Source organism: Podarcis tiliguerta (genome assembly GCF_965153285.1).
Source record: "Podarcis tiliguerta genome assembly, chromosome: 6".
Lineage (NCBI taxonomy): Eukaryota > Metazoa > Chordata > Lepidosauria > Squamata > Lacertidae > Podarcis > Podarcis tiliguerta.
This window is the reverse complement of record NC_139539.1, coordinates 2,563,778-2,579,143: the sequence shown is the minus strand read 5'-3', so window position 1 is coordinate 2,579,143 and position 15,366 is coordinate 2,563,778. Positions and strand designations below refer to the sequence as shown.

At 47.0% G+C, this 15,366-nt stretch overlaps 1 protein-coding gene across 2 annotated transcripts in view; it reads left to right on the top strand.

The window, feature by feature from the left end:
- Positions 1-13,413, top strand: part of DNMT3B (DNA methyltransferase 3 beta) — a 58,424-nt gene extending 45,011 nt beyond the window's left edge. For both annotated transcript variants that reach the window (XM_083447355.1, XM_083447356.1), the window contains 8 exons: positions 627-711; positions 1,833-1,978; positions 3,778-3,868; positions 3,980-4,128; positions 5,267-5,352; positions 7,291-7,360; positions 8,532-8,650; positions 10,264-13,413. In XM_083447355.1, coding sequence (XP_083303481.1) covers positions 627-711; positions 1,833-1,978; positions 3,778-3,868; positions 3,980-4,128; positions 5,267-5,352; positions 7,291-7,360; positions 8,532-8,650; positions 10,264-10,405 — 888 coding nt within the window. In that variant the 3' untranslated portion in view covers positions 10,406-13,413. The remainder of the gene's footprint in view (positions 1-626; positions 712-1,832; positions 1,979-3,777; positions 3,869-3,979; positions 4,129-5,266; positions 5,353-7,290; positions 7,361-8,531; positions 8,651-10,263) is intronic.
- The last annotated feature ends 1,953 nt before the right edge of the window (positions 13,414-15,366 follow it).

Below are 15,366 nucleotides of genomic sequence, written 5' to 3'. Positions count from 1 at the left end.
TGCTGCCTGTGAGAACAGGATGCACTCCTGTTATACAAAAATCTCCAAATGGGTCCGAACTTCAATGTCTAAAACTCCTGGTAGAGGACAAGGATCCAGAGATCACGCTAAGGGTGGCCAAATTCTGTGCGGCTGCCATAAAACTTAGGGAACAAGCTGTGCTACCAAAATGATTAAGGTTTTAAATGATAATTTTAGGTTATATTTCAGTGATTGAGATTTAATATTTTTTTAAACTGCCGCTATATCTGAATTGTCTCTATTATGCCCATTTCCAATTCAATGTATTCCTGTTGTGTTTTATGATTTTCCTGATATTGTAAGTGACCCGGAACTGGTCCGTGACCGTAATAATAAAATTCTATTCTGAGAACAGGATGCTGGACTAGATGGGCCACTGGCCTGATCCTGCAGGCTGTTGTTACGCCACGTTCTTAGGTCCAGTTGGTGATGTGAAACTTGTGCATTTGATTTTTCTTAATGGATGGGATTCACACTTCCTGCATGTGGCAACCTTAGAAGAGGCTTCCTATATTTGCAGTGAACTTAAGCCAGTGGGAGTGATGGGCACCGGTGGTGGCTGTTGGTGCCATTTCTACTCTCTCTCCCCCCATCTCTTCTCACAGGAGCCACCAAAAATCTACCCTGCTATCCCAGCGGCAAACAGGAGGCCAATCAGAGTGCTGTCTCTCTTTGATGGAATTGCAACAGGTGAGAGCCCCCCCCCCCAAGCACTTCAACGAACTCTGATGTCTGAGAATCATAGAAGTATTTCTCGCACCTTGCCCATCTGACTGGGTTGCCCCAGCCACACAACGAAACATGCAAAGGGCCACACACCAATATACTAGAAGCTGGGTTCAAATCACAGGTTTGCTAGGGCAGTGAGTGGGTCATTTAGCTGATGGGCAAGTCCATCATTCACTTTGCTAATCTCACCATTTTGTTTCCCTACTGCTGGTTTAATAATGCATTATGAATGTTAAAAGTAGGACGTCATGTGTCCATGCAGGACTAATCTATACTGGTGCCTTATAACGTTATAAATGCGTTATAAAAGTGTGACACTGGGGCGCTGTACATCAGTCAATGGAAAATTGCATTGAGAGCTTTACAACTCCTTTTTCATAGCGTTTTTTTTTAGATCAGTGGAGATCCAGCCATAGTTATCAAAACCATTCCTTAAGGTTAAAAACCACGAGTGTATCTCAGCCCCTGGTCCCCTTGCGCAGAGAACGCCCTGGTGGTCCTGCGCTGGGCACAAGCTGTAGCATAGTAATGGCACTGTGAAAAATGTTCGTTGATAACCCTTGAGAAAAAATGCTGCTCTGCCTTGCTAGGTCATAGTGAGGATGGACGAGAACAGCTATCATCACCGCTAAAGGACAGCTCATCCCACAGTGGTGGTCGAGCCTGTACCCTCCTTCCTTAAGGCCAGTCTGGTTCATTTGACCCCGTGTCTATCTCTGTCCACCTTCCTTGCCCTATCCTGCATCTTCCAGGCTGTCCCATGACATTTGTGATTTGTTTTGGTCCCATCACCGATCTTTTGTTGGCAGTGTTGTTCCTCATCAAACGATGTTGCGCATGCATGACTTGTGTGTGTGTGTGAACAAAACGTGCACTGGGACATTGTCATTCTCCATGCCACAGTAGCAGCCAGAGCATGCGCATCAACACTGCAGCTCCTGAGAGTCTCTTGTTTCTGTCGGGATGTGGACACCCTGCGCATCTTGGCTCCCACAGTTGGAGCTGTTTGCCAGGGAATCACGAGAGATCTCAAGGGCCACCTCTCCCATCTCCTCCTCACCCGTGCCGCTTTGACTCTTTAGGCTACCTCGTCCTGCGGGATCTTGGCATCCAGGTGGAAAAGTACGTCGCCTCTGAGATCTGCGAGGAGTCCATAGCTGTGGGAACTGTGCGGCACGAAGGGAACATCAAATACGTGCATGACGTCAGGAACATAACCAAGAAAAATGTAAGGAGATTCCCTGCGGTCTAGTTGAGGCTTCTTGGCTGAGGCGGCTGGCTGGTTGTATTGGAAGCAGGGTCAAAATGTTTGTTATCATTTATTAAATTTATATACAATGGTGCCTCGCAAGACGAAATTAATTCGTTCTGCGAGTTTTTTCGTTGAGCGAGTTTTTTCGTCTTGCGAAGCACCACTGCAGTTAAACACTAACAATGGCGGGGAGGGGCGGGGAGAAGCAGGACAGCTGCCGCAGCCAGTACCTCGGACTCACCCGCGCCTTGTGGCCACCGCGCGACGCGGCTACTGGAGGGCGGAGGGGCTCAGGAGCGCGACTCCAGCTGCAACGCTGGCTGCTGGCGGCAACGGCTCTCTGAGAGGAGCGCGCGAGGGCGGTGGACAGCGGCGCGAGGCAGCCGAAAGGTCGGCCGTCAGCCGGAAGGTCGGAGGGAGCTGGAGGAGTCGTCAGCCGGAAGGTGGGAGGGAGGCGGAGGAGTGGGGAAGCGAGCGTGCGTGCGTGCAGTGACCGTCGCAATGACACGAGAGGCAGGGCCGTTTCGTCTAGCGAAGCAAGCCCTTAGGAAAATCCGTCTTGCGAAGCACCTCAGAAAACGAAAAACCCTTTCGTCTACCGAGTTTTTCGTCTTCCGAGGCATTCGTCTTGCGGGGTACCACTGTACTGCCTTTCATAAAGAGACCATATGGTGGTCTACAACATAAAACATCAAGTACATAATATAATAATAGCACAAGGGGGGAAAAGACAAATCCCTCCCCACTCCACTTTAAAAGGTCATCTTTTTTTAATTAGCCAAAGGTTTTGGAGAAGACGAAAGCTTTTGCCTGGCACCTAAAGATGTGTAACCAGGGTGCCAAGCAAACCTCATTGGGGAGGGCATCTCACAAGTGGAGAGCCCCTGCAGAAAAGGTCTGTCCCTGTACTGCCACCATCTGGACCTCACGCATAGCTGTCAATGTTTTCCCTTTTTTAAGGGAAATTCCCTTATTCCGAATAGGATTCCTCGCAAGAAAAGGGAAAAGTTGACAGCTATGACCTCACGTGGATGAGACACACAAAGAAAAGCCTCAGATAATACATTTATTTATTGAAAAGAATTGATATAGTGCTTGATTGTGGTTTAAAAGATGTTTATTTTATTATAAATAACCACGGTGAGAAGAGGATGCTGGGCTCCTTTGGGCCTGATCCAGCTGTCTGACTCTTCTGGGGTCTTCTGCGTTGTGGTCATTTTGTGCAGGGCCAGGTTTAGGTTTGATGAGGCCCTAAGCTACTGAAGGTAATGGGGCCCTTTATATGTCCAGCTGTCCTTTGTCAACAACAAATTGTCACTGTTTTTTCGTGTTGAATATATGCTATGCGGTGATTTATGGACCTAGTAGGTACCTAAAGCCATTTGTACATCAAATTAATTGTTGAACTGAAATACAATTAAGAAGAAGTATATTAAAAGTGAAATAATTATTAAGCTCTAACATAAAATGATTGGGGGCCCATTACTTACATCATAGGAGCCTACACAACCCAAAACACTGTTGCTGTATGTAGGTTTTATTTTATTTGTTTTCTATCTTATATTTTGGAAATGCACACCCATTTCCCCCCCCCCCTTTTAATTTTTTGGGGGGCCCGCAAGAGAGTGGGGCCCTAAGCTATAGATTGTTTAGCTTATACGTAAATCCGGCACTGATTTTGTGAAGCCCCAGAAGCCTGGGATTTAGAAACCGGACAGGCAACATGACTTTGCACTTGATCTTGCAAAACCCATTGCTCTGCTTGCCCGTTGCAGATTGACGAATGGGGCCCTTTTGACCTGGTGATTGGCGGAAGCCCCTGCAACGACCTCTCCATCGTGAACCCTGCCAGGAAGGGCCTGTATGGTAAGCAGCCCTTAAAAGGATGGGGGCTCTCAGCTTGGCTCCTCAACCCAGAAGTTATTTCTTTTTAAAATATCCTACATTCCTTTGACCCACCCGTCTTCCTCCTTGCAGAGGGGACCGGACGACTCTTCTTTGAGTTCTACCACCTTCTCAATTACACGCGCCCCAAAGCCGGGGAGGAGCGCCCCTTCTTTTGGCTGTTTGAGAACGTCGTGGCCATGCGCATCAACGACAAGAGGGACATCTCTCGTTTCTTGGAGGTAAAGGCCTGGGGGTTCAGTTTTTTCCTCAAGGGCAAGAAGCTTATGAAAAACAAAAATCAAAAGGAAAAAATTAGAGGATGACTGAGAACGCCCTTGATCTCTGCAAAATGTGTTTGCAATTATTTAATTGAAGGCATGGATCCTGCTTTCGCATGGGTGGGTTCTAATAGGGGCAGACTAGAAGGTAGAACCGGGACGCGGGTGGCGCTGTGGGTTAAACCACAGAGCCTAGGACTTGCCGATCAGAAGGTCGGCGGTTCGAATCCCCGCGACGGGGTGAGTTCCCGTTGCTCGTTCCCTGCTCCTGCCAACCTAGCAGTTCAAAAGCACATCAAAGTTGCAAGTAGATAAATAGGTACTGCTCCAGTGGGAAGGGAAACAGCGTTTCCGTGCGCTGCTCTGGTTCGCCAGAAGCGGCTCAGTCATGCTGGCCACATGACTGTACGCCGGCTCCCTCGGCCAAGAAAGCGAGATGAGCGCCGCAACCCCAGAGTCGGTCACGACTGGCCCTAATGGTCAGGGGTCCCTTTACCTTTACCTTAGAAGGTAGAACAAGGCTTTTGGGGTGTTAAGTGAATGTCCATTAGCCGGATGCCCTGTTGTGTAAGGCCTTCCTGTGCCCGTGTTTCATCCAAAACCCTTTAAATGATCTTTGTTGTACTGTCCACCTCTTTTCCATTTTCCTTTTCATAATTGGTGCCCCTGCACTTAAGGACCTTGCTCAGCCCCTTTGCGGGGCCTCACTCTGATGACCGTGCAGCGGACTGTTCACAATTGGCGTACAACCGATTCTAGGAACCCATCTACTGTATTTTTTCCGTGTATAAAGATAAAGGTAAAGGGACCCCTGACCATTAGGTCCAGTCGTGGCCGACTCTGGGGTTGCGGCGCTCATCTCGCCCTTCATCCGAAGATCACAGGCCATTCACAGCATAGCACTAGAATTAGTACTATTGTTGCCATCGCCGCTACTACTATCCTAAACATGGCAGCGCATGAGGCAGCCTGTGATTCATCTTTCTGACTTTTGGAGTTGCTTCTTGTCCCCAAGCTGCACCTAATCCTGCTGTCAAAGGAATTGTGAAATAGTCCTTCTGCCGCTTCGTCTCTAACTGCCCCCCCTTTTTGTCTTCAGTGTAACCCTGTTATGATTGATGCCGTCAAAGTCTCGGCTGCACACCGGGCCCGATACTTCTGGGGGAATCTTCCTGGGATGAACAGGTAATGTAGAAGCACCTCTAGGGGCCACACCATGGACCCGCGATCCCTTCCAAAGAGGCAGCAAAGTCTTTCCTCCTGTCGTTTCCAGCAACACGGATTCAGAAGCATTAGTGCCTCTGACCGTGGGAGCAGAACATCGCCAGCCTGGCTAGTAGCCGCCGATAGCCCTCTCCTCCTCCTCGAATTTGTCCAATCCTCATTGAAAGCCATTTAATTTGGTGGCGATCACTGCCCCTTGTCGGAGTGAGCTCCATAGTTTAAGTCTTGCACTGTATAATAATAATAATAATAATAATAATAATAATAATAATAATAATTAATAATAATAATAATTTTTTATTTATACCCTGCCCTTCCCGGTTCAAAAACCGGGCTCAGGGCGGCTAACAACAAATTCAAAACACTTAATTGATGCAACAAAAAACAGCATAAAATACAGTATAAAACGTGAATAGCAATAAATTCTGAATTCAAAAATCAATTTAGGGGGGAAATCCATCCAATAAACATTAGATGATCACCAGGGCTAGCTGGCTAAATTAGTCCTATTTGGGCCACCGAGGAGACCAGGGGAGAATTAGATGTGGGGTCATAGAGCGGGTTGTCTTCATAAAAAGGGGAGGGGGAGGGAAGGAAGGGGAATAAAAGATCAGGCTAAGTTCTAATTGAAAGCCAGGAGGAATGGCTCTGTCTTACCGGCCCTGCGGAAGGAAGTTAAATCATGCAGGGCCCTGGTCTCATGGGACAGAGCATTCCACCAGGTCAGGGCCATCACTGAGAAGGCCCTGGCCCTGGTGGAGGATAATCTGACTTCCTTAGGGGCCAGGACCTCTAAACTATGATTATGGACCTTAAGGTCCTCTGCGGGGGCAGACCAGGAGAGGCGGTCCCGCAAATACGAGGGCTCTAAGCCACAAAGGGCTTTAAAGGTCAAAACCAGCACCTTGAACCTGACCCGATACTCCACTGGGAGCCAGTGCAGAAGGACTTCCTTTTCTCTGTTCCAAATATTCCATCACTCAGCTTCATCGGATGTCCACAAACTCCAGTGTGATGAGGGAGAAAAACATCCCTCTCCCAGGTTCCCCAAACCTGGGACTTCAGTTGTTTTTGGACTACAACTCCCATCATCCCTAGCTAGCAGGACCAGTGGTCAGGGATGATGGGAAGTGTAGTCCAAAAAAACAGCCGAAGACCCAAGTTTGGGAAATCCCGTATGCTATGCGTCATTTTATAAATTCTGCCCTGTTGCCTCATTTCGGGAGCCCTCTCCTGAACCTTTCCAAACATTACAACAACCACAACATGCGCTCAGCAACATATAGAGGGCCAAGGTTCCCCCACATTGCTCTTAAATGATGAGCTTGGAGGACAATGGGGCAGTGGCTTAGAGAATAATTCGCTTTGTCTTTTCTTTTTTTTCTTTCTTTTTTATTAAATTTTCCAACATACATTTATAGTATCCAATCTAAATTTATCACATATTTTCTCTTTTAGATTTCCTTCAACCTCTCTGACAATCATCCATTATTCAAATTTTTAAATACGCATTTCCTAATTTTATATTGCATTTTATAAACCTTCACACACTTAGTTTTCATCAATACAATAGTCCTCTATCATTTACAGAATTTTGAAATCCCACTAGCGTTATTTGCTCATCACATACACATTTCAGATGGTCTGAAAATTTTCCCCAGTCTTCAATGAACTTTTGATCTCGTATATATCTGATCTTTCCTGTTAGTTTGTCCAGTTCAGCATACTCCATCAGTTTCATTCTCCATTCTTCGAGCGTCGGCAGTTGTTCCTGTTTCCATTTTTGGGCCAATAATATTCTCGCTGCTGTTACTGCATATTGGAAAAGTTTACAGTCCATGCTATTTATTTCATTTCCTACTATTCTCGCTTTGAGTAATTCGCTTTGTCTTTTCTTAGGCCCCTGGTAGCTTCGACGACGGATAAACTTGAACTTCAGGACTGCTTGGAGTATGGCAGAACAGCCAAGGTACTTTGGGTAATTTCCCCATTTCAAGTAGTTCCTCCATTCTTATTCGCCCCCCCCCCTCCATTCTTATGAATGATCCAGGGGGGGAAGAAAGGTAACGACAACCTTTGCCAACCCAGTGACCTCCAGATGTTGTTGGCCAACAACAGCTGGAAGGTCCAGGTTGGCAAAGGGCTGGGCTATGGAATGCCCCCTGGGTCTCTCGTCCTGCAAATCACGTCCCACATTGCCTGTATTATATCTCTAGTGGACCCGGGGGTGCTCCTCTTTCCTGCTGCCCCCCCCCCACTCATGTGAGGCGCTTTATGCCGAACGAAACGGCGAGACACTCTCGCTTCTGTCTCTCCCCTTCTCTCCTTGTGAGCAAGGAACCCAGACATTCCACAGATATGACAAAATGAAGCCCAAAATGGATCTCTCAGCTGGAGGGGGCGGATGCGCCACTAAGGGGACATTGTCCCCTCTGAGGAAGAGATGCAAAGACCCTCTTTCGCATTCCTGAGGGCCCGGCAGTGACCTCCCAGCGGCTGCTTTTCATCTGGATATTTTTAGCTGCCTTCTGGGCAAAATACCTCAACCCCCCCCCCCCCGCCACTTGAAGGCATACCAGTGACATCTGAGCGCATTTCTGGCTGATGGATGAGAAGCCTAAAATCACTGGACAGAGCCAGCCTCGCTCCCTTCCTCTGCTGAACGGCATTAATACTACCACTTTCTGTAAACCTTCACACTGAGTGCTTGTATTTTTGGGGTGTGTGTGGTCATTTGTAGGGACGCGGGTGGCGCTGTGGGTTAAACCACAGAGCCTAGGACTTGCCGATCAGAAGGTCGGCTATTCGAATCCCCACGACAGGGTGAGCTCCCATTGCTCAGTCCCTGCTCCTGCCCACCTAGCAGTTTGAAAGCACACCAAAGTGCAAGTAGATAAATAGGCACCACTCCGGCGGGAAGGTAAACGGCGTTTCCATGCGCTACTCTGGTTTGCCAGAAGCGGCTTAGTCCTGCTGGCCACATGACCCGGAAGCTGTACCCCGGTTCCCTTGGCCAATAAAGCGAGATGAGCGCCACAATCCCAGAGTCAGCCACGACTGGACCTAATGGTCAGGGGTCCTTTACGGTGGTCATTTGCGTGTGTGTGTTTTTAAAAATGTTTGCTTTTCTTCTCTTTCAGTTGAAAAAGGTCCAGACCATCACCACAAAGTCTAATTCCATCAGGCAGGGGAAAGCCCAGACTTTCCCAGTGCGGATGAATGGCAAGGACGACAATTTGTGGTGCACTGAATTGGAAAGGTGGGATACAAGGGGGTGGGGTGGGATAATGGCGCATGGCAAGGGGGGGGGAGAGGGAGAGATGGAAGGAAACAGGCAGGGGCTGCCCAGGAAATTCTTTTCTTCAGAGCAGTTGGGGCTTCAGCCTCTCTTCAAGAGGAGCAAATATTTGTTTTCCTGCAAAGGGGTGCATGTTAAAGATTATTTGTCATGGAGTCGTTACTTCTACCACTCTTGAAATTGTTATGATTTGTTCCTGTTGTTATTCATTATTAGACTTATCAGTTGCATGTTACCTAACTAGGTCTCCAAGTGACTTGCCTTTGAAAACACTAATGTAAATGCATTACACCACAGGGGGGAAAATGAGGCAAAACAATTTAATTCATTTGAGAATAATATTTATCTATGCCTTGGCATCATAATCACAGTAGTTTAAAATTATATAAAACCATACAGTAAAATCATAAATGTTAAAAGCAAGTTATAACCAAAAGAATTAAAAAGAAACATCAGTGGACCGGTGTGGGGTATGGGTGTATTCTTAATTGCCTGACTAATAATAATAATAATAATAATAATAATAATAATACCCCACCCATCTGGCTGGGTTGTCCCAGCCACTCTGCATAGGCCTGGCAGAATAGAAAAGTTTTCAGCAATTCAAGGCTCTGGTTTCCCCTCTAATGGCTTTACTGGCTTGAGACCACAATACATTTCCTCCTGTGAACCTGCCCAGACCCTGGAATCATCACCATACGCGGAGACCCTTCTCTGCACGTCACATCCAAAGGGCGTTGAGGAGAAATTGGGCCTTCTCCGCGATTGCTCCCTGTCTGTGGAGCGCTCTCTTTGGGGCGGCCCTCTTGCAGGGCCAGCCCATCCAAGAGGCAAGATGTGGCCACCACCTTGGGCGGCAGTATCCATGGGGCAGCAATTCCGGCCTCCAAGGACTGTGTTGCATGCTGCTACCACCACAGCAGCACTTGCGGCACAATCCTTGGAGGCAGGATCTGACCCGTGGCACCTGGAAAGTGACATCTTGGTGAATATTAGGAGGCTTCCTCCCACCATTCTTCCCAGTGTAAATCTTTATTCCCGTCTTGTTCCAGGTGTACATCTTTGCACGCCTCTTCTTCCCTCATGGGGCTGGTGGATGCCATTTTGCGGTGCCAAAGTCTCTTGGGCCAGCCCTGCTCTCTGGGCACCACCCTCAACGACGTTTCTGCAATAGGCAGAGACGTCTTCTTTCCCCGGCATACGATAGTCTTGTTGCTAGGTTTCATATTGCTTATGTAATTTTTATTATAGGTTTACAGTGTACAGTGGTACCTCAGGTTAAGAACTTAATTTGTTCCGGAGGTCCGTTCTTAACCTGAAACTGTTCTTAACCTGAAACACCACTTTAGCTAATGGGGCCTCCCGCTGCCGCCGCTGCACGATTTCTGTTCTTATCCTGAAGCAACGTTCTTAACCCGAGGTACTATTTCTGGGTTAGTGGAGTCTGTAACCTGAAGTGTATGTAACCTGAAGCGTATGTAACCCGAGGTACCACTGTACGTTGCTTTGGGGCTTCCTTTTGTTAAGGCAAATCAGAGGAACTAAACTCACCACTCTCTTTGCTGTTACCACAGGATTTTTGGCTTTCCCCACCATTACACCGACTTGTCCAACATGGGGCGTGGAACTCGCCAGAAGCTGCTTGGCAGGGCATGGAGTGTCCCGGTCATCCGCCACCTGTTTGCTCCACTCAAGGATTATTTTGCCTGCGACTAGGGAGCAGGTGGGGTGCCCAGGTCTCCTTGGAGCAAGCAGCCTTGGGAGAGGAGGGCGGCAAAGAGCTTGGAGCGACACCCTCCTGCAAGTGAGACCCACAGCACGACAATCTCCCCTCCACCACCATCTGCAAGCGCCACCATGGAGACTGGAAGGATAGAAATGTTCCTTTCCATCAATACTGACATTTCTAAAATGTCAAAAGACCTCTGTTTACTCACCGTGCAAAACACTGTTGTGTCCATGGAGGGACACGGCTGCAGCATTAGCCAAGCATTTCCCCCCTAAGATCAATGTCAGTCGCTGCCCGACTGAGAGGCAGTTTTCTGACGGGCTGTACGAAAACCCCACAAACTTGAAAGATAATTTTTTAAAGGATGAGCGACAGAATCTCTCCAGGGACAATCATGAAGAAACCAAAATTGCAGCAACAATCCTGCCTTGCTGCTTTTTGTACACTGGAACAATCAGGATAAGACGAGGAGACTCTTCTCCTTTTTATCCTTCTTTTTAAACTTCTAAAATATATATAAATATATAGAACAAAACTTTTTTTAAAAAGCGAGACACTTGGCTGCTGCTTTTTTCAGCGTTATGTGTGAATGGTGGAAATTCCTCAAGAGGAATTTAGCTGAAACACAAGTGTGGGATAATTATAGTAGCTAGAGGAAAAGAAAACCAAACAACCAACTCTGTGCCAAATGCATCCAGGTATACTTTTAAACTACTAATCTATCTTAAAAAAATATGCTGTTAAAGTTAACATACAGTCCACCTGGATTTTTCTTGCGCAGACCCATTGAAGTGACCCAGAGCCCCTTGCAAGAGCTTCTCTGAGCTTCCCCACAAATTCTTGTTCCACCTGAGGGGCAGAGAAGATCTCTTGGCCTTTGGGGTTGAGCAAAGGGGAATAAGAGCGTCACATTTGGCCCCCACCCTCCAAAAAATTCTACAAATGCCTATGCTGCTGTGGACTCAAAACCTGTAGGACACGTTGATCTTTGTTTGCAATGTCCCCAACAGGACTTCATGCAGAGGGACATCAGGTCTGAAACTTATTGATGCTGCTATTTTCCTCATGAATGTTAGCTTTGTTCCCCCACCCCTCAGTTGGCATTACCTTGTACCACTGGCTTTGTTATGGAAAGGAAATGACATCCGTCTGTGGGGCAACTTGTTTTTGTAGATCGTCTCTCTTTCCACCCATCAGGGCACTGCCATGTGCTAAGAAGCAGCGTTCGATACAGTGGATACGATGCAACTCAATGGGTTCTTTTCCATGGAGGATGGAGCTGGAGTGATCCTTTCACATGCCTCCGGGTTCTGTGCCACTTGCCAAAGAAAGGAGACCTCTTTCGGATCAGGCAGCTGTGGGGACGTGCTTTTCTAGCCCACAACTCCTCGAGCAGTCTTCCCTAAGCTGGTGGCTTCTAGGTTGGGGAAGACTGCTATGGAGGTTGCCATAGCACTTGACGTGATGTCAAGCAGAATGGGTAGCAGGTTGGCCAAGAATCATTCAGGGGGGAAAGGAAGCTCCACTGATAGGAATGAGAGCAAGCAGAAGGGCACAACTGTGGGCGCACACTCCTCGCATTCGTTCCGTTGGCTTGTGAGCAGGAGACCTTGCTAGTGGACACGTCGCAGATTGTTCAAGACTGTTCCCCACACGCCATCAGTATTTTAAGGTCCAAGCTGTGCTCCAAGCTCCCCCACTGAACAACAGCCAAAAACATGTTGCTCGGGGAACATACTAAGTATGGCAGAGATGCCCTCCTCTGTTTCCCAGCATAGCTGCAGCAATGTCAGCTTTGCCCAGGTTTATCTCCAGCAGGCATTGCATCAAATTGGGCTGTTGGCTGGACATTGTCTCTCACCGCCTGGGTCCTTCAGGAAGGAACAGCTCAGGGAAGCCGATTCAAACCAGAGAAGGAAGCTTTCCTCCTCCTCCTCTACTTTTCGCTTGACCCAGGTATCATCTCTCTCATCTGTGCCACCGCTGAAGAAACTGCCAACACTGGAGTAGTGAATTGGTCCTCCACTAAGCTGGAGCCTCTACTTTCTGCTTGAGAATGAACGCCAGTAATCTTGAGCAGAGATGCCTCGGAAGACACATTACAGGAGGGGGTACCAGGTCTGGCTTATTTGGAATACCTGGACTTGAAACCATGACCCTCCCATGTGCTGGAATTCCACTGATTTTCCTGCCACATGAATGGATCTTAAGATAAACAGGTAGCAAGTGAGCCACTGATCAGAAAGTACATGGGTTCCTCTGACCCCAAGCTTTGTCCATGAAAACCAAACAGCTGGAATGGAAATGGAAATGTATGTAACTCAAGAAAGGGAGTTAACCATATGTGCCTTCTTGTCCTTTATTTTCTGTTGTTATTTTGTTTTCCAGACCACAATAGCAGACCTGCCATTTCAACAAGTTTAGGCTTCTTTGCTAAAAACAGTAAGACTTGAAAGAGCCTCCGTCAGAGGAGGACAAGTTGTAGGAAGCAAGGTAGAAAAAGAAACCGAGGCGACTGTCTACTTGTGAAACTTGCACAAAAAGCAGCAATAACTATGCTGTCTGTTGCTGGGCAAAATCCACTATTTTACTGCATTTTTGCCTCTTCTTAAAGATGCATTTCAGGCATGTTCTTGTGACAATGTTTTATAAGGTTTTCCTGTCTCTCGTTGGTGCTATATTTTTAGAATTTTTGATGCCAAAACTGTTTTTTTATACTATCGTTTTTATAAAAACATATGACAAACTCGTTTTTCTCTTTTTGTTTGTTTCTATTGTTTTGATTTTTATGAGCTTTGTGAAGCGGAACCTCAGTACCAAAGTGAACATCTGAGCCTTTGCAAGGGGGAAATTGGGTGCTGTTGTGTTTTTCTGTGTTTGTGTGTTTTGTTTTCGTTTTTTTTTACTGGAAATGAAAACAATTGGTTACTAAAGAGTTTACCTCGAACATTTTCCATTGTTTAATTAAAGTCAGTGTTCTATAACTGAGCACCCACTTGTTCGTTCTCTCTTTATTTAATGATGTGTCTTAATTGGGAGTGGTTTACTTCTCACCCTGGAGGAGTGGGGGGCTGGGGTACATTGGGAATGCACACAAGTTTGCATCTTTGTTGGCAATAGGATTAAAGTCGGTCCAGCCACAAGAGTTTGGCATTCCATGAGAATGTTGAAAAGAAGGGAAATGAACTGCAGATACAGTCTTGGTTATTTCATGCTAAGGGCCATATTGCCTGGAGAAATCTGTAGGATGCAGCAGGGATGTTGCTGGGAATCGGAAGTGGGGAGAGTTCTGTCATGCTGGTGGGCTTCCCAGAACTGAACCCCAGGCAGTTTCTTAAATTGCTCCAGCCATGACTGTATCCCAGGAGGTGCAGGTGCCCCATCTGTAAAATGAAACCAAGAGCAAGCTGTCAAAAGTAAGATTGCAAAGCACCCTGCTTGTTTTCAAAAATACGACCGAATGATTAGTAACAAAGATTGGCACAATATAATAACGCTTAATACAGTCATACCTCGAATTGAATGTGCTTCGGGATGAGCGCATTCAATTTGCGCTCCGCGGTAACCCGGAAGGAACGGAGTATGTTACTTCCGGGTTTCGCCTCTCGCGCATGCGCAGACGCTCAAAATGACGTCACGTGCATGTGCGGAAGCGGCGGAACATGGCATGCGCAGATGCATCGTCGCGTCTTGCATTCCGTTCGGGATGTGAACGGGACTCTGGAACGGATCCCGTTTGCATCCTGAGGTACCACTGTACCACATTTTCAGGTGATCAAACAGCTTAGTGTTCCCTACTTAGTTGCAATCTCCACAACACTCCTAAAAAGCAGTTTGCAGCACTTTAAAAGACTCAAGCACACATTTGTTTTGGCATAAGCTTCTGTGAATTCAAAATACACTTAATAGCTGGTGGGTAAGGAGAAGCCTTACGATTTTCTTATTCTTTCTCCTGTAACTTATAAGAGCTAGATATATAACTCAGGACAAAGGAGTCTGAACAAACACTCTGGATGTGTGGATGGGAAGTCCATGCATGAAACGATGTAACTATTTAACAAAATTTATACAAAATTCACTTCTTAGCTGGCAGGTAAGGAGAAATTTCTTTAAGTTTGTATGCACGTGGCATCAACCCACGGTAGTGTGCGCCATCCTTAGCCAATCTGGTGACATGGTTTTGCTCCATAACAATCCACAGCAAACATCAACATTAGTTAGAACATTAGGAACCTTCTGCTTGTTTACAGGAAGAATGGAAACTTGCTTTTCAGCTAGAAACTTCCAGCTTGCATCTTGTGTCACACAGAGAAAGTCCCAGAACCTTCTTGAATCAAATAGAACAGAAAAGACCTCTACACTCTTTCTGCACTCAAAAATGTAAACCATGACATCTGATAACCTCCAGACGTTGGCACTACAAGTCCCATCAGCCCCAGCAAACAGTGTGTGGCGAAGTCTGGCTTGTGCCAGTAGAGATTGAAGGTGCCACAAATCCCTCTCTCGTTCCTCATGTAAAGCAACTCACTATTGCACCTTCAGTGGGTGGGAGCTGGAGGGAAGAGGGAAGGGCTCACTCTCATTTTTATTTCATTTTTAAATAAAAAAAATCCCACAGCATTATCCACTGCTGGGGCAACAGACCCTCCAAGTGTCCCTATTTCCCAGGGATAGTCCCGGATTTACAGAGGCCAGCCTGGTTTCTGAATAGATCCCAGAATGTCCCACTTTTCCTTTGTTGTTGTTTAGTCGTTTAGTCGTGTCCGACTCTTCGTGACCCCCTGGACCAGAGCACGCCAGGCACTCCTGTCTTCCACTGCCTCCCGCAGTTTGGTCAGACTCATGTTTGTAGCTTCGAGAACACTGTCCCACCATCTCGTCCTCCGTCGTCCCCTTCTCCTTGTGCCCTCCATCTTTCCCAACATCAGGGTCTTTTCCAGGGAGTCTT